Below are 27,020 nucleotides of genomic sequence, written 5' to 3'. Positions count from 1 at the left end.
GCGGGGTGGGAACTATGTTTAAAAACTTTTGAATACCGCGCTCAGGCATATAACGCGCGAGGGGTATGCGCGGTACGTAAAATCAAGTATAACGCGCGCGTTATATCCGCGAAAATACGGTAATAACAGAGGTAGAGTAATACTCAAGGTCCCACTGAAGATATGGTAATCCATCAAGTGATGAGAATTGTCACAGAAGTCTTTACTTCTATTGCAGAGACTACCCAGAATTAGTTGCAGGCTCCAGGGGAGATCCAGGAAATTACAGACTGGTAAGCCTCACTTTAGTGCCAGGCAAAATGGTAGAAACAATTATTAAAAATAAAATTGTGGAACATGTAGACAAACATGATTTAATGAGATGGAGTCAGCATAGGTTCAGTCGAGGGATATCTTGCCTCAATTTGCTTGACTTCTTTGAAGGTGTGAATAAACATGTGGATAAAGGTGAGCCGGTTGAGCCAGTTGATATAGTGTATCTAGATTTTCAGAAAGCTTTTGATAAAAGTTCCTCATGAGAGGCTCCTGAGAAAATTAAAGAGTCATGGGATAGATGGCAAAGTTCAGTTGTGGATTAGGAATTGGATATCAGATAGAAAACATGGTTTTGGCGGTATATAAGAATAAAATTATTATTATTTATTATTACAGAGGGTAGGGTTAAATGGTCATGTTTCTCAATGGAGGAGAGTAAATAGTGGAGTACCGCAGGGCTCTTTACTGGGACCGGTACTATTTAACTTATTTATAAATGATCTGGAAGTTGGAACAACAAGTGAGGTGATTAAATTTGCAGATGACACTAAACTGTTCAAAGTTGTTAAAACGCATGCAAATTGTGAAAAATTACAGGCAGACCTTAGGAAATTGGAAGACTGGGCGTCCAACTGGCAGATGAAATTTAATGTGGACAAATGCAACGTAATGCACATTGGGAAGAATAAACCATGCAAAGTGATGCACATTGGGAAGAATAACCCAAATTACAGTTACTGGATGCTAGGGTCCACTTTGGGGGTTAGTGCCCAAGAAAGGGATCTGGGTGTCATTGTAGAAAATACAATGAAATCTTCCGCCCAATATGTGGTGGCGGCCAAAAAAGCAAACAAGATGCTAGGAATTCTTTAAAAAGGGATGGTTAACAAGACTAATGATATTATATGCCTCTATTGTTTCATGGTGTGAACTCAGCAGGAGAACTGCGTTCAATTCTGGTCTCCTTATCTCAAGAAAGATATAGCGGCGCTAGAAAAGGTTCAAAGAAGAGCGACCAAGATGATAGAGGGGATGGAACTCCTCTCATATGAGGAAAGACTGGAAAGAGAAGGCTGAGGGGAGATATGATTGAAGCCTACAAAATTCTGAGTAGAGTAGAATGGGTACAAGTGAATCGATTTTTCACTCCGTCAAAAATTACAAAGAATAGGGGACACTCAATGAAATTGCAAGGAAATACTTTTAAAACCAATAAGAGGAAATATTTTTTTCACTGAGAGAATAGTTAAGCTCCGGAATGCATTGCCAGAGATTAAGAAACAAGTTTGGACAAATTCCTGGAGGAAAAGTACATAGTCTGTTATTAAGATCGGTAGCATGGAATGTTGCTACTCTTTGGGTTTTGGCCAGATACTAGTGAGCTGGATTGGCCACCGTGAGAATAGGCTACTGGGCTTGATGGACCATTGGTCTGACCCAGTAAGGCTATTCTTATGTTCAAGATCAACCAATCCGGGTTTCACAGAAGATTTTTGAGAATGAGACTTAGACTTTTTCTTGTTCATGTCAGTTCATGCTGAGTTAGCTGTTGTGCTGCCGTCTTTGGGAAAGGAGCTGTTTGGTGACTCTAAACATGGACCACACTGGCCAGCTAATACTGGAGATTGATGTCAATGTCCAAGAGTCTGAGCCAAGCTACGTGCCTCATGGCTATTGACATAGCAGACGCTCTAGATGAGATTTGAAAAGCATCCAAGAGTGAACGTGGACTATAAGTTGCAGTTTGAGAGAGAGTATGTATAGAGCGTTCATATTCCAAAAGGTGTTCTAAAGGAATATATTGTTAGAAATTGGATAACCAACGTACATGTTATTGCAGATAGAGAAATGTAGAAAGAATAATTGAAAATTCTATTCAACAGCATTTAGTTCTTGTAAAGGCAACAGCCAAAGCTGTTCCTAGTGCAGCCCTCACGACCTGGAAGCAAAGCAGCAAGGACTTTGATATCAAAGTATTTCTTTAGAGTTGACTTCACTAATAAAGAATGGTGTGGAAGTTTATGACTGTCAAAACCTGGAGTAGGCAAGATTTTATACATACAATCCAGATTAGCAGGAGCAGATCTGACAGAGAAGGTGTTTCCCAATTCTTGTTTGTGTAAACATGTCTTGTAATGGCAAGTTGGAAAATTCTCTGGGAGATTCAGTAAAATTTAGTTTGTCTGAAAACTAAGATAATTAGTTTCCATTGGAATAGATAAGTCCTTGCCCAGCTGACTAATGTATGAGGCACAGGCCAAATTTTCACGCAAAGACCGCCTATTGGGAAAAGATGTCTCAAAAGGCTCAGGTCCTGAAAAAGAGACACCAAAGCCTGCATCACATTTTGATTCATACCGTATTACTGGAAAAGAATGTCTGAGAAAATCTGCGATGCTTCCAGTACCGATCTGGTGAAGGTGAAGAGGATGAAGGGGAAGCAGGTTGTTATTTCAGACAAAGAGGTGGTCATGATGAAGAACTCCAATGCTGAAGCCCAGAGCACTGCCCTGAAGAAGAGGACTTTTTTTGAAGTATGAACTCGATAGAGAGAGAATGTTGTATTACAACATTCTCTAGCAGGTGATCCCATAGAAGCCTGATGCTTTGATGGATCAGTCACAGGAATACTATGAGGCTCCAAAGAAGTGTCGATTTGAGCAGGTACCAAGAACATAAGAACTGCCATCTCCGGATCAGACCTTAGGTCCATCAAGTCCGGCGAATCACACACGCGGAGGCCCTGGCATAGTTTTAGTCCCCATATCACTCTAAGCTTCTCATAAGGAGATGTGCATCTAGTTTACCCTTACCCGTAACACTTTATGCCACTCATAAGGAGATGTACATCTAGCTTACCCTTAAATCCTAGAATGGTGGATTCCGAAATTACCTCTTCTGGGAGAGCATTCCAGGTGTCCACCACTCGTTGCGTGAAGCAGAACTTCCTGATATTTGTCCTGAACTTGTCCCCCCTTAGCTTCAGTCCATGTCCTCTTGTCCGTGTCACATTGGACATTGTAAATAATTTTTTTCCTGCTCTATTTTGTCGATTCCTTTCAGTATTTTGAAAGTCTCGATCATATCCCCTCACAGTCTCCTTTTCTCATGGGAGAACAATCCCAGTCTCTTTAAATTGTTCCTCATATTCCAAGTTCTCCATACCTTTTATTAGCTTTGTTGCTCGTCTCTGCACCCTCTCCAGCAGTTTTATATCCTTCTTTAGGTATGGAGACCAATGCTGGACGCAGTATTCCAAGTGTGGTCTGACCATCGCTCTATAAAGCGGCATTATTACTTTCTCCATCTACTCGTGATTCCTTTCTTTATCATGCCTAGCATTCTATTTGCATTCTTTGCTGCCGCCGCACATTACACCAACAGTTTCAGGGTCCTATCAATTAGTACACCCGAGGCCCTGGCATAGTTTTAGTCCCCATATCACTCTAAGCTTCTCATAAGGAGATGTGCATCTAGTTTACCCTTAAATCCTAGAATGGTGGATTCCGAAATTACCTCTTCTGGGAGAGCATTCCAGGTGTCCACCACTCGTTGCGTGAAGCAGAACTTCCTGATATTTGTCCTGAACTTGTCCCCCCTTAGCTTCAGTCCATGTCCTCTTGTCCGTGTCACATTGGACATTGTAAATAATTTTTTTTCCTGCTCTATTTTGTCGATTCCTTTCAGTATTTTGAAAGTCTCGATCATATCCCCTCACAGTCTCCTTTTCTCATGGGAGAACAATCCCAGTCTCTTTAAATTGTTCCTCATATTCCAAGTTCTCCATACCTTTTATTAGCTTTGTTGCTCGTCTCTGCACCCTCTCCAGCAGTTTTATATCCTTCTTTAGGTATGGAGACCAATGCTGGACGCAGTATTCCAAGTGTGGTCTGACCATCGCTCTATAAAGCGGCATTATTACTTTCTCCATCTACTCGTGATTCCTTTCTTTATCATGCCTAGCATTCTATTTGCATTCTTTGCTGCCACCGCACATTACACCAACAGTTTCAGGGTCCTATCAATTAGTACACCCAGATCCTTTTCCTGTTCGATTTTTCCCAGAGTTGCACCTGGCATACTATACTTGTGTTCCTTATTCTTTCTGCCTAAGTTCATCACTTTGCATTTTTCCACATTAAACTTCATCTGCCATTTATCTGCCCATTTCTCCAATCGACTCAAGTCGCTCTGGAGTTCCTCACTGTCCTTCTGCGATTTGATTGCCCGGCATAGCTTTGTGTCATCTGCATACTTGATGATCTCACTGGATGTTCCATCCTCTAGGTCATTGATGAAAATATTAAATAAGATGGGCCCAAGTACCGAGCCCTGGGGCACACCGCTAGTCACATTCTCCCAGTCTGAGAACTTCCCATTTATGCCCACTCTCTGCCTTCTGTTCTCCAGCCATTTGCCTATCCATCTTAATATATCTCCTTCTATTCCATGGCCTTGCAGTTTCCTGAGAAGTCTTATATGTGGAACCTTGTCGAATGCTTTCTGAAAATCCAAGTATATAATATCCACCGGTTCTCCATTATCAATTTGTCTGTTCACTGTCTCAAAAAATTGAAGTAGGTTCATCAAACATGACTTCCCTTTCCTGAATCCATGTTGGCTGGCTCTCATCAAGTCGTGTATGTCTAAGTGCCAGATTATGCTATCCTTGATCAGCGCCTCAACCATCTTCCCAGGGACTGACGCGAGATTCACAGGTCTATAGTTGCCTGGCACTCCTCTCGATCCTTTTTTAAATATCGGTGAGACGTTCGCTAGCTTCCAGTCATCTGATATCTGTCCTGTTTTGTTTGACAGGTTGGCAAGTTTTTGCAATAGTTCTCCGATTTCCACTTTTAGCTCTTTCAAGACTCTCGGGTGAATTCCGTCTGGTCCAGATTTGTCACTTTTGAGTTTGTCGATCTAGTGGTAAATCTGGTCCAAGTCCATTTCTACTGTGGTGAGGCTGTCCTCTGTTACTCCTTTGAACACTTTCACTGCTTCGGAATTGTTGCGGTGTCCTCCTTCGTAAAGACAGATGCAAAGAAGGAATTTAGTCTGTCAGCAATTTGTTTGTCTTCCTTGATGTACCCTTTCCTTCCCTGGTCATCCAGCGGTCCCACCGCCTCTTTTGTGGGTTTTCTCCCTTTCACGTATCTAAAAAAGGGCTTAAAGTTTTTGGCCTCATGCACTATTTTCTCCTCATAGTCCTTTTTGGCATCCCTCACCACCCTGTGACATTTCTTCTGATCATCTTTGTGTTTGTTCCAAGTTTTGGTTGTTTTCGTGCGTTTCCATGTTTTAAAGGGAGAGACATGAAGTGTGACTTAAGCACATTAGCAATCTCCCTGCAGAGAACCCATCGAACTTCCCTCAAAAGGACTGTACCACCGACGATGCACTGGCCGGTACCGATGGTGCCACAGGCTGCCTTGATGTGGGCGACTGGAGATGGAAGACTGTAGATCGAGGACATCGTCTTGCGGCCTTCATCGAAAGACTCGATACTGCCGAGGCCTGCGATGTGTGTTGAACAGCATGCGCTGGTACCATAGGCATATAGGACTGCACCAGTATCGATGTCCAAGCTGGTACCGACAGTGCCACAGACTGCCTCGATGTGAGTGACTTGGGAGAGAATGCACTCCGCACAAGAGAGACAGGATGGAGGTCTGCAGATCGGTGATATTGTCTTGCGACTTGCTTCGAGAGAATCGATGCTGTTGAGGCCTGCAAAATGTGATGAGCAGCAGGCACCAGTACTGTAGGCATATCAGCCGGTACTATCGGTGCCACAGGTTGCCTCGGTGAGGGTGACCTCGAAGAGGATGCACACCTAGATGAAGAGACAACCTTTAAGTTCATGGATCGATGGCATCGTTGAGCAGTCTGCATCAAGAGACTCGATGCTGTTGAGACCAGTGACACATGCTGGAAAGATGCTCCAATGTCGATGTCAATGGTCTTGTTGGCACCGTCTCCAAAGACAGTTGGTCCATAAACAAGCCAAATAGCTTTTCTTCCTGAATCAGATGGGCTTTAAGAGAAAGATGGTAGAGTCACTGAAAAAGGACAGCATCATTGATCACCTTGAAGGACAAGGGCTGATGAGAACCAGTCAGCACGGTTTTAGCAAAGGCAGATCGTGTTTGACGAACTTGCTGCACTTCTTTGAGGGAGTAGACAGACAGATAGACAAGGGCGATCCAGTCGACATTGTATATCTGGATTTTCAGAAGGCGTTCGACAAGGTTCCGCATGAACGACTACTTTGGAAAATTGCAAGCCATGGAATTGAGGGTGAAATACTCACGTGGATTAAAAACTGGCTGGAGCATAGGAAACAGAGAGTGGGGGTAGATGGACAATACTTGGACTGGAAGAGCGTCATCAGTGGGGTGCCGCAGGGCTCGGTGCATGGACCCGTGCTCTTTAACATCTTTATAAATGATCTGGACATAGGTACGACGAGCGAGGTGATTAAATTTGCTGATGATATGAAGTTATTCAGAGTAGTAAAGATGCAGGGGGATTGCGAAGATCTGCAACATGACATAATCAAGCTCGAGGAATGGGCATCGACATGGCAGATGAGGTTCAACATGGATAAGTGTAAAGTGATGCATGTCGGTGACAAAAATCTCATGCACGAATACAGGATGTCCGGGGCGGTACTTGGAGAGACCTCCCAGGAAAGGGACTTGGGAGTTCTGATCGACAAGTCAATGAAGCCATCCACACAATGTGCGGCGGCAGCAAAAAGGGCAAATAGAATGCTAGGAATGATAAAGAAGGGGATCACGAACAGATCAGAGAAGGCTATCATGCCGCTGTACCGGGCCATGGTACGCCCTCACCTGGAGTACTGCGTCCAGCACTGGTCTCCATACATGAAGAAGAACACGGTACTACTCAAAAGGGTCCAGAGAAGAGCGACTAAGATGCTTAAGGGGCTGGAGGAGCTGCCGTACAGCAAAAGATTAGAGAAACTGGGCCTCTTCTCCCTCGAACAGAGGAGATTGAGAGGGGACATGATCGAAACATTCAAGGTACTGAAGAGGATAGACTTAGTAGATAAGGACAGGTTGTTCACCTCTCCAAGGTAGGGAGAACAAGAGGGCACTCTCTAAAGTTGAAAGGGGATAGATTCCGTACAAACGTAAGGAAGTTCTTCTTCACCCAGAGAGTGGTAGAAAGCTGGAACGCTCTTCCAGAGGCTGTTATAGGGGAAAACACCCTCCAAGGATTCAAGACAAAGTTAGACAAGTTTCTGCTGAACAAGAACGTGCGCTGGTAGGGCTAGTCTCAGTTAGGGTGCTGGTCTTAGACCAGAGGGCCGCCGCATGAGCATGGGCACTGCTGGGCATGATGGATCATTGGTCTGACTCAGCAGTGGCAATTCTTATGTAAACACTTTTGAACAGTAGAGAACCTGGTGCAAGACTCAATCCAATGATCAGGCCCCAAACACTGGAGGCACTAGCTGTGTGGGGAGGCACTCGCGCATGTGCAGTGCGGCCGACTCTAAACTTCTATGTTTCTACAAGCAAGTCTACTTGTGAGGCTGTCTGCATCCGGGCTCCATGGATGACGTCACCCATATGTTGAGAATAAGCTGCCTGCTTGTCCTGGGATAAATATAAGTTTGTAAATTCAGTTTAGATAATTCTCTCCCCAAAGTTGCCATATAAAGATTAAAAAGAGGAGACGACAATGACAACCCTTGGGGAACTCCACATTTAAGAATAAACTTCTTCACTACAAACTTGGTATGTGCAATTTTTAGAAAACCCTCAAACCAGTTCAAAACTTGGCCAGAAATTCTAATAGTGTCTAAGCATTCATGCAAATTATCATGATCAATCAAATCGAATGCACTACTTAAAATCAAATTGCCAAACTAATTCACTCTTTCCGACACTGAATAAAGAATAGATGCAATCTACCAAGGATGCCAGAACAGTTTCAGAACTATGGTTTCGTCGAAAGCCCAATTGAGAATCATGTAAAACACCAAAATTTGTCTAGGTAATCCATTAAAGCAATATTAACCAGGCCTTCCATTATTTTAATAAAAAATGGGATATTAGCTAATAACATATTACTGAGATGGATACCTTGTAATTTTTAACAATGGGAGTAACAATAATGTGACTTAATTCTTCAGGAAATTTTCCATTACACATCAAATGTGAAATCCATTCAAAAAGTTTAATCTTGAAGGAGATAGGGGCCACTTTCCTCCAAATAGCTGGAGAACAATTATCCAAACAGCAATAGGAATGTGAGTACTTTATGTACAAAGTGAGAAATTGGTGCCAATCAGGGAAGTCAAAATGATTCCAATTCATATTGACTGGTATTACACTTCCTGATGGTTGAATTCTTGTAGATACATAATTAGGAGAAGGTCCCTGGAAAGGCAATCTTAAATTAAGAATTTTAGTCTTAAAATTAGAAGTCAGATTTTCATATATTGGTAAATTTAAAAAATGCCAATCACTTAAGGTGATCAATATCAAATAGAATATTTACCATAAACTCTCTACTATTGACAACTGAAAATCCTATTTTGTCTGAATAATAAATTTGGCATTTTTCTTTAGTTGATTTTTTTAATATTATTTTATATTTAATCTCCAGGTAATCCTGTCTGAGTCTCTTAGTTTTATTCCATAGTCTCTCTAATCATCATGCTTCACATTTTAATATCATTAATTTGGTGCCATGCCAACCATCAATTACAAGGCGTCTCTTTTTTCCCTTTTTCAGTGGTGTAATTTTATCTAATATTTGCTTACTAAAGTTACATTACATTACATTGATGTCTTCTATTCCGCCAATACTGTTCAGTTCTAGGCGATTTACAAAAAGAGACGGCCTGGGCATTTAGGGCTTTGAATAGGGTGCAGTAGAATTTGTATTGTATACGTGCTTGTACTGGGAGCCAGTGTGAATCTCGGAAAGCGGTGGTAATGTGGTCATATTTTTTCAGCGAGTAAATCAGTCTAAGAGCTGTATTTTGGACTGTTTGTAATTGTTTTAGTATGTTGGTTGAGCATGACAGGTATAGGATGTTACAGTACTCAAGGAGTCCTAGGATTAGCGCCAAAAAACAGTCAGTGGAGATTTGAAAAAATATTAAATGCTGAAAAAGGGGGTATTTGAGGTGGAAGACTTGAACCCTATCCCAGAAAACTGCTAAAAATGTTTTTTAGAACCCCTACCTGATTTTCCCATAGGAAATAAATGGGGCTGTATTCACTGTACTCACTGCCTCAGATTTTCTCCTAACAGTCCAATCTTCAGGTTCTTTGGGCTACCACTTCAACCAAAACCTCCACCCTCTTGGATCCTCAACATGTGACCAGGGGCGGGAAAACACAGCCTGCGTCCTGATACCCTGAGGGCTCTTACTCAGGGCGCACCTAGCCTGTACTTAAACCTCCGACAATGTCAGAAGGCAAGCACACTCCAAGAGGAACAGACCCCAAGCTCAGATGGCAACTCACAGCAGACTGGCCCCCACAGGTCCACTTGAAGCTTGCCCTGTGTGAAGCTGCAGCCTGGTTCTATGAACTGCTTCCTTTCCCAAGCACAGAACCCCTGAATAAGGAGTCTCAAAGCATCAAAGCCACCGAAAAAGACTAACTTACATTGAAAAAGGAATAAACTAAGCAGAGCAGATCAAGACTTCTGCAAAGTTCCCTTGCAGAAAGAGAAACTGTAGGGGGCAGAAAACAATGTGTGGCTTTCTGAAACACCTGGTTCAGATGAAACACCTAACATACTGACTCTGAAATGGATGTAACAGAAGTAATCTTGCTACACTCTATGGCTTCTGGTCATTCTACAGCAAAAGCTAGACAAGATCTGGGGAAGAGAGAATGAAGTTGAAGCAAAAGAGGGGAGAACACCAGGTATCTTTATTCTAAGTATTTGTGGTGACATCTTAGTAAAAGATAATTCAACTGTGCTGTAAACCCTCAACCAAAAAAAAGAAAAACCTCAAACGCTAGTAAGCCTAGCAATATATAAATTCTTACCTCAAATGAATAGCATTCCACTAAAGGGATGTCTTGTTCATCTATTAATGTGTATTTAGTCTGGAAAAAAAATATTAGTTATTTTTCCTTAAAGCTGTATTTACATGTGACAAGTGCATAAATACTTCAAGTACTATAAGAATAAAGAGGCATCTACATATAATCTACTACCAAGCAAGCACCCTAGTTATCTAGCCTAAGCAAATCAATGCACCTACTAAAGCTATGTTGTTTCTTTTCGAAACCCTCATTAAGAAGTGTACAGTACACCTGGGTATTTCTCATTTGCATTAGAATACTTAAGTCTTAATGCCAGAGACAACTTGATCTAGTAAGTATCAAGGAAAAATTATTTTCTACAAAAAAGTTTTTATCTATATATTTATTCAATTTTCTATAATTTTCTCCCAGGGCAGTTCAGAACGGTTTACATGGATTTATTCAGGTATTCAAGCCTTTTTCCTGGCAGGCTCACAATCTATCTAATATACCTGGGGCAATAGGGAACCAAGTGACTTGCCCAGGGTCACAAAGAACAGTGTGGGTTTGAACCCCTCAACCTCAGGGTGCTGAGGCTGTAGCTCTAAACCCTGCGCCACTCAGACATAGTATGGTGGCAGATAAAATGGCAAACATTGTCTGACAGATGGCAAAACAGTTGAAACATGGTAAACATAGTATGACAAAACATGGTATGATAAAACATAACATGACAAACATAGCATTACAAAGCATGGTTAACATAGTATGACCTGATTTGGCAAAAAAAGGTAAGGCAAGCATGCATGACGCAACATAGCAAGGAAGACCTGGAGCAGCAAACATTGTGTGGCCAACATGGCATGAGAGATTGTAGCATGGCAGACATAGTATTGCAAAACACAGTATGGTAAATATGGCATATAGTATAGTAGGACAAAGATAGTGAACAATATGACAGTGTGTGTAAGAACATTTTATGAGAAAACATGGCATGGTCAGTCATAGGACGAACATAGTTTTTGAGACTCGAGACAGTTGGGACACTCTCAAAGAGGGACAGGGGAATTTGGATTAGCGCACTCTCATAGAAGGTCAGGGGAAGAGGTGAGTTTTTATTGCCTTCATGAAGTTCAGCACACCTGCTAATGATCTTATGCAGGTAGAAGTGCTAGTAAGATATTTTTTGGGTGTTCTAAAGGTGGAGGGTGCATCCTGAGGGCACATGTAACCTCTTTTCTTGTGAGCAAAGTGGTTGATTTGGGGTGTACAGTGAAAATTGAGGCCATGTAGACTGGTACCATGTAGTGAAATAGTTTGTAGGCCATTACCAGGCCTTTGAATACACATCGTTTGTTGATTGGCAGCCAGTTAGCAATGCATAACAACGGGGTGATCGGTCTTGCATGTGAGGATTCTTCAGGAGTCGGATGTACTCGTAGTTGATGGATGTTTTTTTGCAGTGAGACCGTTTAGAAGCTATATATTTTTTATAAGAGCATAAGAATTGTCATACTGGGACAGACCAAAGGTCCATCAAGTCCTGTTTCCAACAGTGGCCAACCCAGGTCCCAAGTATCGAAGCTAGATCTCAAGTAGTAAAACAAATTTTATGCTGCTTATCCTAGAAATAAAGCAGTGGATTTCCTCAAGCCATTCCAATAATTGCCTATGGACTTCTCTTTTAGGAAATTATCCAAACCTTTTTTAAACCCTGCTAAGCTAACTGATTTCCCCACATTCTCCAGCAACATATTCCAGACTTTAATTAATGTTGTATGACAAAAAAGTTTCTTCAATTTATTTTAAATCTACTTCTTAGTAGCTTCATCGCATGTCCCCTAGTCCTAGCATTTTTGGAAAGAGTGAATGAAAGATTAATTCTTATCTCTGCTAATCTTCTTTCTTGTAAATCCACACTTTATTCCAGACCAGTGGGTTATTTCTCTCCACCCACCAGGGTCTGTAGGAAGCCTCAAAACTTCAGAGGCTTTTTCCCCCTCCCTTACATACTTTCTCTCTGAGCATGCTCACCAGTCAGTCTGAAAGCAAACAGGAACATCTGTAGAGGATAAGAACAAGAGAGAGAAGGGTATGGGGACACTCCCTGACAAGTATATTCTGCTCACAATTATAAATGCAAAACAGCAACAAGGGAACATAATCAAATCAGGATAACAAACATTAGTAACCTGATTGACAATAACTGTGCAAGAAGTAGAAACAAAATACAGACAGAAGATGGTACCCTAACTGGGGACCCCCCCAAACTGAATGCTAACCCCATTCTGATGGCACTCTAATAAAAACTGGACAGAAACGCAGCCAGTATTTGTTTTACAGACAATCAGCAAATCAGCAAGTATAGTTCGGGTTCCCGGAATAAAGTGTGGATTTACAAGAAAGAAGATTAGCAGAGGTAAGAATCTAATCTTTCATTATTGTACAATCCCACTTTATTCTGGGATCAGTGGGACTTAACAGAGCAGGCCTGAAAATTCAGGATGGAAGAAGTAAAGCACTTGTTAAAGCCATCCGCCTTGGGATAAAGCCGCACCATGGTTCGAGCACATTTCAAGGGGCTTTCAGAAGTCTCCCAGATATCCGTAAGTATCCAGACAACATCAGGATGACCAGGAAAAGAGGCAGATTGGGTCTCTTGTCACTCATAATGGAACATTCAGCAGAGACTGGCTGTTACGTCTGTAGCTTCAATTCTTGCAGAGAATCAGAGATTAAATCCATAAGGTGTATGGGTTTGAAGAACCTGCGTACAGTGGGGTCCTCCCCCAAATCAAGGGCTCTGCACAGGTCCAGATCCTGGATATCCGCCAGATTCGCTATGCCATGAAATTTAATGTGTCTGGCACAATTGCAGGCATAGTCAACTTACTCCCCAGTACACTCGCAGGAAGACAAGAAAGAAAGACCCTGATTCCTTGGAGCACAGAAGCTGGTGGAAGGGAAACAGGCAGAGTCTTTTTAACTAAGTATACCTGATGAAGCATGTGCACAAATTCTGGGGGAAAACCATCCTCTGTAGCGGGAATCGACTTCTGTACCTCAGATTTGGAATGTTTGAAAGATTTGAGGTTTTTCGCTGGAGCCGCGCTTACGGTCACGTCACTGAAACACTACCAGCACATTCCCCAGGACCCCCTGATGCCAATTTCGTATGAATCGGGACATAAGGTACTTGAAAATCCTCCTCGGAGGTGAAAGGCACCGTATTCGAGCAAATCTCCCCCCCCCCCTTGCGGGCCGCAGCGTACATGGAACACAGCTTTACAACTGACCGCCATCCACCGCAAATGAGGCATGAATCCATCCCATCCTTCCCTGGGGAGGTCATCTATGTGGTTTTCTTTCAAAAATGAAGCTGGCAAGTATGAAAAATAACTTCAAAATCAAATCTGGAAATATCTAAAATGGCCACTGAAGCCCTGTTTTGACTAATAATAGACCAGGAAAACCAGAGAACCTTAAAAAAACAGTTTTTAGGATTTAGGTGGGAGGCATAGCACATGCAGGGAAACCCTCTTTAAAGACCCCTCCAAATCTCTGATTCAAACTGTTAGCTTGCTCTCACATAACCATGTGTTCACAGGAAAACAAACATTTTTCTCACTGTGTTGAATGAGAGAAACTGCATGCAGCTGAACACACAGCTTGCAGGATGATCCTTTGCCCTAGTGAACTGGAAATCTGGATTACAAGTCTTCTGACTACCCCACCAGCCTGATCATCAGGGTCGGAGAATTCCACCACTCATTAACATGCCACACATACACCTGGCGGAGGGACGGCAGTCTGGATTTGATCCCGGTCGCACCTACATGGAACCGTCTCAGCCTGCACTACACCCACTAGCGGACGAACCTGGGGGTGATCTAGCTCTCAAGGGAAAGGTCCTGGAGCCCCGATCTGATGTGCAGGTTGTCCAGGGAGCATACTGCTGACCAGGTAACCCCCCTAGAAGCAGAGTACTCCAACAGTCTGCGATCTCCCGCAGTCAAGGATGTCCCCGCAGGGAACCTCTACAGTACCAGGGTGAAAACCGCAAACAAAAAATACTGAAAGATCACAATATAAAACACGAGTAGAAAAGATGAGCTCCTACAGCCTGGCACTGTAGGAAGAAAAGACTGGTGAGCATGCTCAGAGAGGAGATATGTAAGAGAGGGGGAAAAAGCTTCTGAAGTTTTGAGGCTTCCTACAGACCCTGGCAGGTGGAGAGAAATAACCCACTGGCCCAGGAATAAAGTAGGATTGTATAAGAACAAGCAATTCACATCTACCCTTTCTACTCCATTCAGTATTTTATAAACCGCTATCTATCACCCCTGAGCCGTCTCTTCTCCAAGTTGAAGAACCCTAGCCACTTTAGCCTCATCTCACAGGGAAGTCATCACAAATCTTATCATTTTTGTTGCCCTTCTCTGTACCTTTTCTACTTCCACTATATCTTTTTTGAGATACAGCGACTGCACACAGTATTCAAGTTGCAGCCGTATCATAGAGCGTTTCAAGAGCATTGTAACTTTTTTTTTTTTTTTAATAAATTTGTTACAACATAACAACTTCAGGAAATTTCACAAAATATTAAAGGAAAATACAACAAATTAAAATATTTAACAAGTCCACATTATTGGGACTGAATATCACCTAAAGGAATCGCATAAGTAAAGGGGAAAAAAATAATCCTCTTATAATCAGGCACAATCTAAACTTTATCACTTATTCTCAACCTCTGTATTAGTTTCCGGAATATTATCAATTTTAGATTTATCTTGAAAAAAAATTTCCAACTGAGATGGATCAACAAAAAATATATACTTATTATTCTTATAAGTCACCAATACACATGAAAATGTAAGAAAAACTAAAGCTCCCACAGCCAAGACACAAGTCTTAAGTTGCAGGAACTGCCTTCTCCTGTATTGTGTCTGTTTAGAGACATCTGGGAAAACATTTACCTGTTGCCCACAAAACAGCCTTTTTATTTGCAAAATTAATTTTAACTATAGTTTGTTTTTCCAATTCAGATCTAAATGTAACCAACAATGTTGCTCTCTTAGCTATATAACCTTTAAAGCTCCTTTTATAAAGGCGTGCGCCACCTCCTTTTAAGCAGGTAGTAATTTTTCGGCTAGCACACACTCATCTGGTGCGTGCGCTTAAAACGCTAGCACACCTTTGTAAAATGAGCCTTTAGATGATTCTAGGAATTGAGAAATATTCAAACTATCAGATATGACTTTGGAGCCACCGGGAATGTAATAAAGATTATCGGGTGTAAAACCTACCTGAATATAATGAAGAATATCTTTCATATACATTTTCAGTAATTCCAAAGGAGACGGGTAATGAGATATAGGAAAATTTAGGAATGTAAGGTTCTTAGAGCTCATAGCATCTTCCATTTTTTTCCATCTGCGAATCTAATTAAGTATTATCTTTCATGTTAGATATTACACGATTGCATTACAGAAACAGATGTGTAATTTATTCACTTTTTTTTTTTCCAATTATAGCTAATTGAGTTTCATGTTCAGTTTAGAAGTCTGCACGGGAACGGGGATCGCAGGAATCCCGCGGGTCCTGCAGGAATCCCCCCCTAACCCACGGGACTCCCACGGGGACCCCCCTCTGGCCCACGGGACTCCCACGGGGATGGAAGGCTTTGGAAGCAGGGTTCATCCATATAATGTAATGGATACGTCAGCCTTAGTAAAAGAGGGAGTTTATAAGTTAATTACCTGAACAGAAAACAAAAAAAAGGGTTCCACCAAAGAGATTCCACAAAGAAAACAGCAGCGGAAACACAAAAGAAACTGTGGAATTGATGATCCTGTCAGAAGTAATTGTTGCTTTTTATGGGGACGGGCGGGGATGGAGGTAATTCGTTGCTGGGACGGGTGGGGACGGAGAGGATCCTGATGGGGACGGGTGGGGATGGAGAGGATCCTGGTGGGGACAGGCAGGGATGGGTGGGATTTCTGTCCCCGCGCAACTCTCTAGTTCAGTTACTTTATTAGTAATTTCAGTTAAAAATTGGCAAAGCTTTACAACAGTACCCTGTAGTAAGTTTTCTATTGTATTCACAACTGTCTAGACATCCTGAAGTGTAATAAGTTTTATTACCAGGCACAGGACTAATAATAGGTCCTGGGGGCATTGGAACAGATAACAATATAGCTACAGAACCCGAATGAAGATGGCGATCCATCGCTCCTTGCTCCTCCTCATGGCTTTGGGCACACGGCCTCAGGCACGCTACCGTGGCACTCAGGTTTTTAAATATCAGGAGAAAGAACCTCACCCCCCGATGCCGACACTTGCCGGGAGGTGGCCGCAAGGATGCCTGATTTCAGCTGTCAACTCCTTCGGGGGGAAATCAGCCTACATTATAACATTTTCATCTTTGTTTTCCATTCTTTTCTTGATAATTCTTAACATTCTTATCCATCGCCGCACACAGAGCTGAGGGTTTCAACGTATTCTCAACAATGACACCTAGATCCTTTCCTGGGCAGCGACTCCTAATATAGAAGCCTGCTTTTTCTCATGAATGACATGCCAATATTCCTCCCTCCCGTGAAGACGCTGTTCAAGTTTCTGACTCCCTCCCATGATGAATACAATACTGATCTTTAGCTTCCCACTTAGCTTTCAACACATGATCACATAACTCCCCCAACCTCCTCTCCCATAAGTGCCCATCAGACATGCATGGTACTTCAGATGAATAGCTTTCCATTAATGAATAGCACTAAAGGGATGTCTTGTTCATCTATTAATGTGTATTTAGTCTGGAAAAAATATTATTTTTCCTTTAAGCTGCATTTACATGTGACAAGTGCATAAATACTTCAAGCACTGTACGAATGATTTTATATAGAAGTAGAGGCATCTACATATAACCTACTACCACGCAAGCACCCTAGTTATTTGGCTAATGAAGACATGCCTAAGCAAGTCAATGCACCTACTAAAGCTATGCTGTTTCTCTTTGAAACCCTCATTTAAAAAAGTGTACATCTAATTTCTCTTTAGAATAAATAGACATAAGGCCGGTACTGGGCAGACTTGCATGGTCTTTGTCACGTATAAGGACATTCAGTTGAGGACGGGCTGGGATGGTTTAGATGAGCTTCAATGGAGACTCCAGTAGATGCACAATACTGGGCAGAGCTCTGGGTTTCTGGCCCAGAAATATCTAAGTAAAAGAACAATTTAAATTAAATCATTAAATTATAGAGTGTATGTTTGAGCAGACTGGATGGACCATTCAGGTCTTTATCTGCTGTCATTTACTATGTTATGTTACTATAATGCATTGATCCAAGATGACCAATGACCCAGTTAGCTCAGCAACACGCTGCAGTGCGCTCACTCAAATAATGTTTTTGACTTCATTTGTTGATAAAATATTATCTGAAATGCCAAAAAGGAGAGGTCATAGCACCGCTGGAGCCTCGCAGCAATCTGGCACAACCACTTTCGGCAACATTGAGAAGCTCCTGCGGCAAATACAGGATATGCCGAGAGCGTCGGCACTCCCGCTGGAGACACTCTGGAGAGGTGAGATGGAAGTGGTCTTCTTGGGCTCGGAGACAACTTTGAGCCCCGATGTCAGTGGTATGTACTTCCCCTCAGAGGCCAAGAAAAGCATAGAGGGGAGTATGGAGACAAACTCCCTGCATTTGCTGGAGAGTCTTGTAGAAACTAAGGATTCGACAGCTTTGGGGGTAAACCAACTACGGGAAAGTGACTGCCAGGAGAAGCTACCAGTTGGTGAGAGTATTGAACTTAAAAAAAAAAAAGGTTTCCTCTATGATAGCATCCAATTACCTCTTAGGGGTTTTCTATTTGGGATCTCGTGGCTGATCTGGCCAAATCAATAAAGCCCCACCTTGTAAGGCTGGAAGATAAATTTAAAGTACAGGTCATTGTTTTAACAGGTCAATCCCCTTTTTCTCGCTCCGATAGTTGAAGGATAGCTGCGGTTTTAATTCTGCCCTCGCACGGTCAACGCTCTGACAGTTCTTTCTGTGGGAGTCCCCTTTCCTATTTAATAAAGGAAAAATAGATTTTATATTATATAAATCATTGGGGCATGAATTGTCGTGGGCGCTTAGTCATGTGCTCTCCTGCGTCATGCGGAGGGCTGGGTTTGTAGTACTATGCCGAGAGTTTTTAATTCTGCCTTGGCATTTTTTGACAGTTGATTGCATTTTTACTAGCATGCTTGCGCGCTATTTGGAAAGAACTGCCTTATCTGCTCGCTCCAGCAAAAGGAAGAAATGTTAATTTTAAATTGTAAAAAGTTATTTGCATTAGGTTTCTTGTGGATCCTTTCCTAGATTTAGCTGGAATCGGGTAATTTTGTAATAACTTATGATAAATTGTGTAGTAGTTTTAACGGTGAAGAGAACGAGAGGGCACTCGCTAAAGTTAGAAGGGAAAAGATTCCGTACAAACGTAAGGAAGTTCTTCTTCATCCAGAGAGTGGTGGAAGTCTGGAACGCTCTCCCAGAGGCTGTTATAGGGGAAAGCACCCTTCAGGGATTCAAGACAAGGTTGGATAAGTTCCTACTGGAACAGAACATACGCAAGTAAGGGTAGACTCAAATAGGGCACTGGTCTTTGACCTAAAGGCTGCCACGTGAGTGGACTGCTGGGCACGATGGACCACTGGTCTGACCCAGCAGCAGCAAATCTTATGTTCTTATGTGTGGGTAAAAGTAGGAGATTATGTATTCTCAAATTTTCAATTTTGGTCTAATTCATTTCTTTGAGGATGTATGTTTTTGATTTTATTTTAGTATTAATATACTCTCCTCTTGAGGAAGTCTTATCAAGCGAAACTTGAGACCAAGTAGAGAAGCAAATAATTTATATACACTGTGGGACCACGAGTCACTTTATTGGGAAGCAGAAATGAAAAATGGAGAAAAAAAGATAGAAGATAAAATCCTGCTGGGCCGTTTTGAAGTTACAGCACATAACCATGATTTGTTAATCCAACAAGAAAAAATTAAGTGCTACTAATTTTTACATGTTTCAATAGTTTGAGTAGCATTGACATAGATTTAAACAATTTGAAGTAACTGCTTTTTATGCTAACACAGGGACTGAAAAGTGCATATGAAAGGATACTGAGCACTTTCACTAAAAGCACCTTGTTTTTTATATATAATATCTAATCAGATAATTTGAGGAAAAATATATGCTGGACATTTGATAGAATTATTTGAGCATATTATTTAATTAATTAGTACTCCCTGTGATATTTAGATAAATTTAAAACCCAAGAAATTGATATTAAGAATTTGAGCATTGAAATAGGTGAATAAAAAAAACAACAACTCTATAGTGAATATTCACCAAGAATTAAAGGTTTCTAAATAAGTTACAGAAACATTAGAGATAACACTAACTTAAAAAGAAAACTGGAGTCCTTAGAAAATTTATCTCGTAATAACAATCTTAGACTGATCAATTTTCCCAAGGTTGTGGCTGTAACTCCTAGGGCTATGTAGAAAGAAACATTGTATGATGGAGACTCTAGAAATTCCTGAGAACATGGTAGAGATGAACTACTACAATCAATGTTCTCCCCAGAAATTTTTTCCAGCCGGGCGGGGTGGACTGGGGAAATTTGGCGGTGGGGAAAATTAAATGTGCACTATTTTTATTAGTTAATTGTTATTAATTACTGTATTTTCCAATGTTCAATGACTTTCTTTTTTAAGGTTTGACACTTAGGCAGTGTTCCAGTAGTATTTAAGCCACCTTTGAAAAAAGCAATGCAGATCCTCTTATTCTGAATAACTACTGACCAGTATCAAACCTTCCATTTCTTTCAAAACTACTGTACTTGAGAGCGTGGTATTGAACCAACTTCAAACTCCATGTTGAATCAGTTAATGCTTTGCATCCCCAGCAATCTGGTTTTTAAGACATAGCACAGAGACAGTAGTTCCTGCCTTAGGGTTTTTGAAGCCCATAGGAATTGAATGGACTTTGATGCATTTGCCATGGGAGAATTGCTACTGTGGCTTTGTAAAATGGGCCCTTACTGAATGAACTCCATAGTTACCTAGACAAGTGTTTCTCAACTTCTTCAAGCCAAGTATCCCCTAAGTCTAACAAATACCAACTGAGTACCCCAGCCCAAGCTCTGCCCCTGACCCCAACCCCATTATAATAGTACTTACTAATTGTAATGCAATTTCTTCCATTCATGTTTCATGTACACACAATATAATCTTTTTAATTCATAATGGTAACCACAAATTAAAAAAAAAAAACAAACACTAAGCACACTGTATGCAGATAAAATGTTAATTATCATTTATATTTGTTTTATTTTTCAAAGAGGTTAAGGCAGATGATTTTAAAATATGCAATGTCACCTCAGTAACAACTATAGAAAAATAGACAAATATAGTGCAAAATATAGCAGATATAAATTCTCAAAATGGACACATTTTGATCACTAAACTGAAAATAAAATCATTTTTCCTACCTTTGTTGTCTGGTGATTTCATGAGTCTCTGGTTGCACTTCCTTCTGATTGTGCATCCAATATTCTTTCTTTCTGCTTCCTGAACGCTTCCTCTCCTCCGGACCTCATTCCATTCCCCAGTCAACATCTCTCTGTCCCTTCATGAGTCCAACTTTTCTTCCTCTCTCCTCCACCCCCCCCCATTGACAACATGTCTCTCTCTCTCTCTGTTCTTCTCTCATTTCCTCCCTTGCTGCAAAGGGAGTGGGGAGAGATCCAGAGTTCATCTCTCCTAGTCCCTCTACTGCCACATCCAACATTTCTCCCTCCTTTCCCCCAGTCCAACATCTCTTTCTCTCTGCTTCCTGAATGCTTCCTCTCCTCCAGTCCTCATCCTTTCCCCCAACCAACATCTCTCTCTCCATGAGTTCAACTTTTTATTATCTACCCTCTCTAACTTCTCCCAAGTGCGACATTTCTCCTTCCCTCCCTATCCATCTCTCATTCTCCATGAGTTCAACACTTTCTGCCTCCTGCACGCTTCCTCTCCTCCGGACCTCATTCCATTCCCCAGCCAACATCTCTCTGTCCCTTCATGAGTCCAACTTTTCTTCCTCTCTCCACCCCTACTGGCAATATCTCCCTTTCTCTTCCTCCTCTGTTATGATTTTGCATCTCTATGTTCTTCCTCAGGGTCTCCCCCCCACCCCCACCCCCACCTCTTGTCTCTTCTCTCTGCATCTCCCATAGTCTAGGACCTGCCTCATGTCATAGAAACGTGATGGCAGATAAAGACCAAATGGTCCATCCAATCTGCCCCTTTGTTCCAGGCCTCAGTCTTTCTTCTGCTTACAACCCCACCCCTTGCAAAACCCCTTCCCCCTATGTCCAGCATTTGTTCTCCTTTCTTCCAGGTCTTTCTCTGCCTCTCTCTCCTTCCTTCCTTCCTCCCTCCTTGGTCCAGAATCTTTCCACCTCTCTGTAGTCTTTCTCTCTCTTCCCTAAGTTCAACATCTGCCCCCCACCCTTTGTTTCAGGTTTCTCCTTCTTTCTTCCTTCTGCTAACATTTCGAGTCCTCCCACCTTTGTTCCAGGTCTTTCTGTCTCTCTCACTCTCTTTGACAATGTAACATTATATCTCACTATGTCCTTGTTACAAGCCCCAGAATTGGACTAAGGTCATTCTCTCAATTCATATAAGCTAGACACCTTCCTTAGCTAGTAACAGAAGATGAGACCAAGAAAAAAAAAAAAAAAACACAAAACTATAATGCTGTGAGCCATTCAATCTCCCCCCCAAAAAAAAAAAAAAATAGAAATTTTCAAGAAGGTATGCCACAAGCACAGAAAATCCCAACTTATAGGATAACTGAAAATCAACTGGAGTTTATGGCACGGTATCAGGAATTAAACTGAATAAATAGGTATTCATATTCTGTTTCAAATGAAAATATTACAAGATACAGTACTCATTCGGGGACCGGACTCCCCTCCCCGCGAATCCTGCCATCTCTTCTCCCCTCATCTAGCTACTCTAGACCTATCCTGCAAGGTAGCATGTCAACTGAGCGCAAGACAAAAACGCTCCAACAAAGCTGCGTCAACAATTCCTTCCTTCAGTAGGCCAAAACCGCTCAGTTAAACTGCGCACAGAACTGAACCTTGTGGCAGTAGATACCTTGCAGTGGTGGATTGTTTCTGTCCTGGACCTGGCGGCAGAGGATACTGTTTTTGTCACACTACTTCCCTTCTCCGGCAGCCCTTCACCCATACCACAATTTCTCTCCCGCTGAGACGGGACGCCTTGCTGGAAACAGGAACTGACGTCAAAGAAGGGCGGGTCACCGGACAAGAAAAGCGGTGGGGCATGTCGTGGACGAGCAGCACTAAGGGTCAGTTGATTGATTGGCGCATGCCTATGGCAACCTCCACCTGAATCCAGATGCTATTTGTAGCAGTCGCCAGCCACACCCAAGTGCAAAAAAAATAGCTGGTGACTTTTCATGTTGCTGCATCAGTCCGGACAGAGATACAATGCTGAGATGACAGCCAGGCACTCGCCTAAATTAGCCGGGCAGAGCGCCTGGCTAAAACGCGCTAGGGAAAACACTGACTACAATTACAAGAAGGAGATCAACAACCACTCAACATTTCAACAAATGGAATTTTCTGATATGGAAGTTGCAATAGCAGCAACGCTTCTTCTTACTGTAGCCCTTACACCAGACAAAAACTGATTGCTTAGACTTTTCTTTAAAAATAAACAAAAGAATTTCTTGGGTATAAGATATTAATGTTTCCAGACCTGGCACGGGACACACAAAGATGGAGACATGAATTTTTGATCTTAAAACCAGGTGTAAATGTGTGATACAGTATAGTATGAAAAAATGTATTTTCTTTGATCCTTGCCAACTTTCCTGTCAGTGGTAGTACGCCTGGAAGAAGGGAAAACATGAGTGCTGTTTTGATTTATTTGATATCCTCACTCAGCTAATTGGGCACTTTTCTTCTTTATTGTTTTAAGTTTCTATTAATTATCTCACAAATGCTACACCTTGGATCCTATATTGCGGACTTGAACTAAAGTTAAGCTATAAAGCACAGTTACTTACCGTAACAGGTGTTATCCAGGGACAGCAGGCAGATATTCTTGACTGATGGGTGACGGCACCGACGGAGCCCCGGTACGGACAATTTTAGAGTGATTGCACTCTAAGAACTTTTTAGAAAGTTCTAGCTCGGCCGCACCGCGCACGCGCGAGTGCCTTCCCGCCCGACAGAGGCGCGCGGTCCCTCAGTTAGTATAAGCCAGCTAAGAAGCCAACCCGGGGAGGTGGGTGGGACGCAAGAATATCTGCCTGCTGTCCCTGGATAACACCTGTTACGGTAAGTAACTGTGCTTTATCCCAGGACAAGCAGGCAGCATATTCTTGACTGATGGGTGACCTCTAAGCTAACAAAAAGAGGGATGGAGGGAAGGTTGGCCATTAAGAAAACAAATTTTGTAAAACAGATTGGCCGAAGTGACCATCCCTTCTGGAGAATGCATCCAGACAATAATGAGATGTAAAAGTGTGAACTGAGGACCAAGTAGCAGCTTTGCAGATTTCCTCAATAGGAGTGGAACGGAGGAAAGCTACAGATGCTGCCATTGCTCTGACTCTATGGGCCGTGACAGAACCTTCCAGTGTCAGTCCGGTCTGAGCATAACAGAATGAAATGCACGCTGCTAGCCAATTAGATAACGTACGTTTAGAAACAGGACGTCCCAATTTATTCGGATCAAAGGACAGAAAAAGCTGGGGAACTGATCTGTGGGGTTTCGTACGCTCCAGATAGTAAGCAAGAGCCCTTTTACAATCCAAAGTATGCAGAGCTTGTTCCCCAGAATGAGAATGAGGTTTTGGAAAGAAAACCGGTAGAACAATGGATTGGTTGAGATGAAATTCAGAAACAACCTTGGGGAGAAACTTTGGATGTGTACGCAGAACCACCTTGTCATGGTGAAAAACCGTAAAAGGTGGATCTGCAACCAGTGCATGAAGCTCACTGACTCTCCTGGCAGAGGTAAGAGCAATAAGGAAAAGTACTTTCCAAGTTAGAAATTTGAAAGGAGAAGTAGCTAAAGGTTCAAATGGAGGTTTCATTAAAGCTGAAAGAACCACATTGAGATCCCAGATTACCGGAGGGGCTTTAAGAGGTGGTTTCACATTGAAAAGCCCACGCATGAACCTGGACACCAGGGGATGAGCTGAAAGAAGTTTTCCATGGACTGGCTCATGAAAAGCTGCAATGGCACTGAGGTGGACCCTGATGGAAGAGGACTTCAGGCCAGAGTCAGACAAAGAAAGAAGATAATCCAACAACGTCTCCACTGCTAGGGAAGTGGGATCAAGATGATGAAGAAGACACCAGGAAGAAAATCTCATCCACTTTTGATGGTAACATTGTAGAGTGGCTGGTTTCCTGGAGGCATCCAGAATGGAACGAACGGGCTGAGACAAAAGAGTATCAGTCGAGTTCAGCCCGAGAGATACCAAGCCATCAGGTGTAGAGACTGGAGGTTGGGATGCAGAAGGGTTCCCTGCTGTTGCGTAAGCAGAGAAGGAAACAGAGGAAGAAGAAAAGGTTCCCTGGAACTGAGTTGAAGTAGAAGGGAGAACCAATGTTGCCTGGGCCACCTCGGAGCAATCAGAATCATGGTGGCTCGTTCCCTCTTGAGCTTGAACAAGGTTCTCAACATGAGAGGCAGAGGAGGGAAGGCGTACAGGAACAGATTCGACCAGTCGAGGAGAAAAGCATCTGCTGTTAGACGGTGTGGAGAGTAAAGTCTGGAGCAGAATAGGGGCAGCTGATGATTGTGAGGAGCTGCAAAGAGGTCTATCTGAGGAGTGCCCCATTGATCGAAGATAGACTGCAGAGTCACGGGATCGAGTGTCCACTCGTGAGGTTGGAGAATTCTGCTGAGTTTGTCTGCTAAGGAATTCTGTTTCCCCTGAATGTATATAGCTTTCAGGAAGAGATGGTGATCTATGGCCCAAGTCCAGATCTTCTGGGCTTCCTGGCATAAAAGGCGAGAGCCTGTCCCACCCTGTTTGTTGATGTAGTACATCGCAACCTGATTGTCTGTGCACAACAGAAGGACCTGAGGAAAGAGAAGGTGTTGGAAGGCCTTGAGGGCGTAAAACATCGCTCTGAGTTCCAGGAAATTGATTTGATGCTTCTTTTCCTGGGCTGACCAAAGACCTTGAGTCTGGAACTCGTTCAAGTGAGCTCCCCATGCGTACAGAGAGGCGTCGGTGGTGATGACTAGTTGATGAGGAGGCTGATGGAACAGAAGACCTCTGGATAGATTTGAGGATACCAACCACCATTGAAGAGACTGACGAAGAGATGATGTCACAGATATGTGTCGTGAGCAAGGATCCGACGCTTGGGACCACTGGGTAGCAAGGGTCCATTGAGGAGTGCGCAGGTGAAGACGGGCGTGAGGAGTGACATGAACTGTGGATGCCATGTGCCCCAAGAGTACCATCATTTGTCTTGCTGAGATGGACGGCAGAGGAATCACCTGGTGACATAGAGACTGAAGAGTCTGGAGACGATTGGATGGTAGGAAAGCTCTCATGAGGAGTGTATCCAGGATCGCTCCAATGAATTGAAGTCTCTGAGTGGGAATGATATGAGATTTGGGTAGATTGATCTCGAATCCCAGAAGTTGTAGAAACTGGATGGTTTGGTTGGTGGCCAGAAGGACCGCTTGGGCAGAAGTGTCTTTGATCAACCAATCGTCCAGGTAAGGAAATACATGCAGGTGGTGAGAGCGTAGAAAAGCCGCCACCACAATGAGACATTTGGTGAATACCCTTGGAGATGAGGCAAGACCGAAGGGCAGCACCTTGTACTGGTAATGACAATGATTGATCATGAATCGGAGATATGGTCTTGAGGTTACATTGATCGGTATGTGAGTGTAAGCCTCTTTGAGATCGAGGGAGCATAGCCAGTCGTTTTGATTTAGAAGGGGATAAAGGATGGCTAAAGAAAGCATCTTGAATTTTTCTTTTACTAGATGAATGTTGAGATCGCGAAGATCCAGGATGGGTCTGAGATCTCCAGTCTTTTTGGGAACTAGAAAGTAACGGGAGTAGAATCCCTGCCCCTTTTGATCTAGAGGAACTTCCTCTATAGCGTTCAGAAGGAGGAGGGATTGGACCTCCTGAATAAGGAGGGCTGATTGAGGACTGTTCAAAGCAGACTCTTTTGGCAGGCTTTGAGGTGGGAGAGTCTGAAAGTTGAGAGAGTAGCCGTGGCGGATGATGTTGAGGACCCATTGGTCCGAAGTGATTACTTCCCACCGGCTGAGGAACAGAGAAAGTCGACCTCCTATTGGTTGAGGCAGGAGAGCAGGAATAGGGATACTGGCTATACTGCGGAGAATGAAGTCAAAAGGGCTGTGACTTCTGCTGAGGAGGTTGTTTTACAGCTTGTTGCTGTTGCTGTTGTCTGGGAGGCTGACGTTGCTGTTGCCTCTGACGCCTAGGTTGTTGAGCAGTGGTAGGCAATGGACGGGCTGTGAAACGGCGTTGATAGGCCGATTGCTGCCTGTATGGTCTTGGCGGAGGAGGCTTCTTTTTATTCTTGAGCAGGGTATCCCAGCGCGTCTCATGAGCAGAGAGCTTTTGTGTGGTTGAGTCCATGGAATCCCCAAAGAGCTCATCCCC

At 42.7% G+C, this 27,020-nt stretch overlaps 1 protein-coding gene across 4 annotated transcripts in view; it reads right to left on the bottom strand.

The window, feature by feature from the left end:
• ZMYND19 (zinc finger MYND-type containing 19) overlaps positions 1-27,020 on the bottom strand; it is a 138,796-nt gene that overhangs the window by 93,248 nt on the left and 18,528 nt on the right. For 3 of the 4 annotated variants that reach the window (XM_033962116.1, XM_033962115.1, XM_033962118.1), the window contains one exon: positions 10,302-10,361. The exons of the other annotated variant lie outside the window; for it this stretch is intronic. In XM_033962116.1, the coding sequence (XP_033818007.1) occupies positions 10,302-10,361 (60 nt within the window). Of the gene's footprint in view, positions 1-10,301; positions 10,362-27,020 lie in introns of those variants that run through there. 4 annotated transcript variants of the gene reach the window in all.

The sequence above is a fragment of the Geotrypetes seraphini genome, chromosome 10, assembly GCF_902459505.1.
Source record: "Geotrypetes seraphini chromosome 10, aGeoSer1.1, whole genome shotgun sequence".
In the NCBI taxonomy this organism is placed as follows: Eukaryota; Metazoa; Chordata; class Amphibia; order Gymnophiona; family Dermophiidae; genus Geotrypetes; species Geotrypetes seraphini.
The sequence above is the reverse complement of the archived record's forward strand: the minus strand, read 5'-3'. Positions and strand labels throughout refer to the sequence as shown.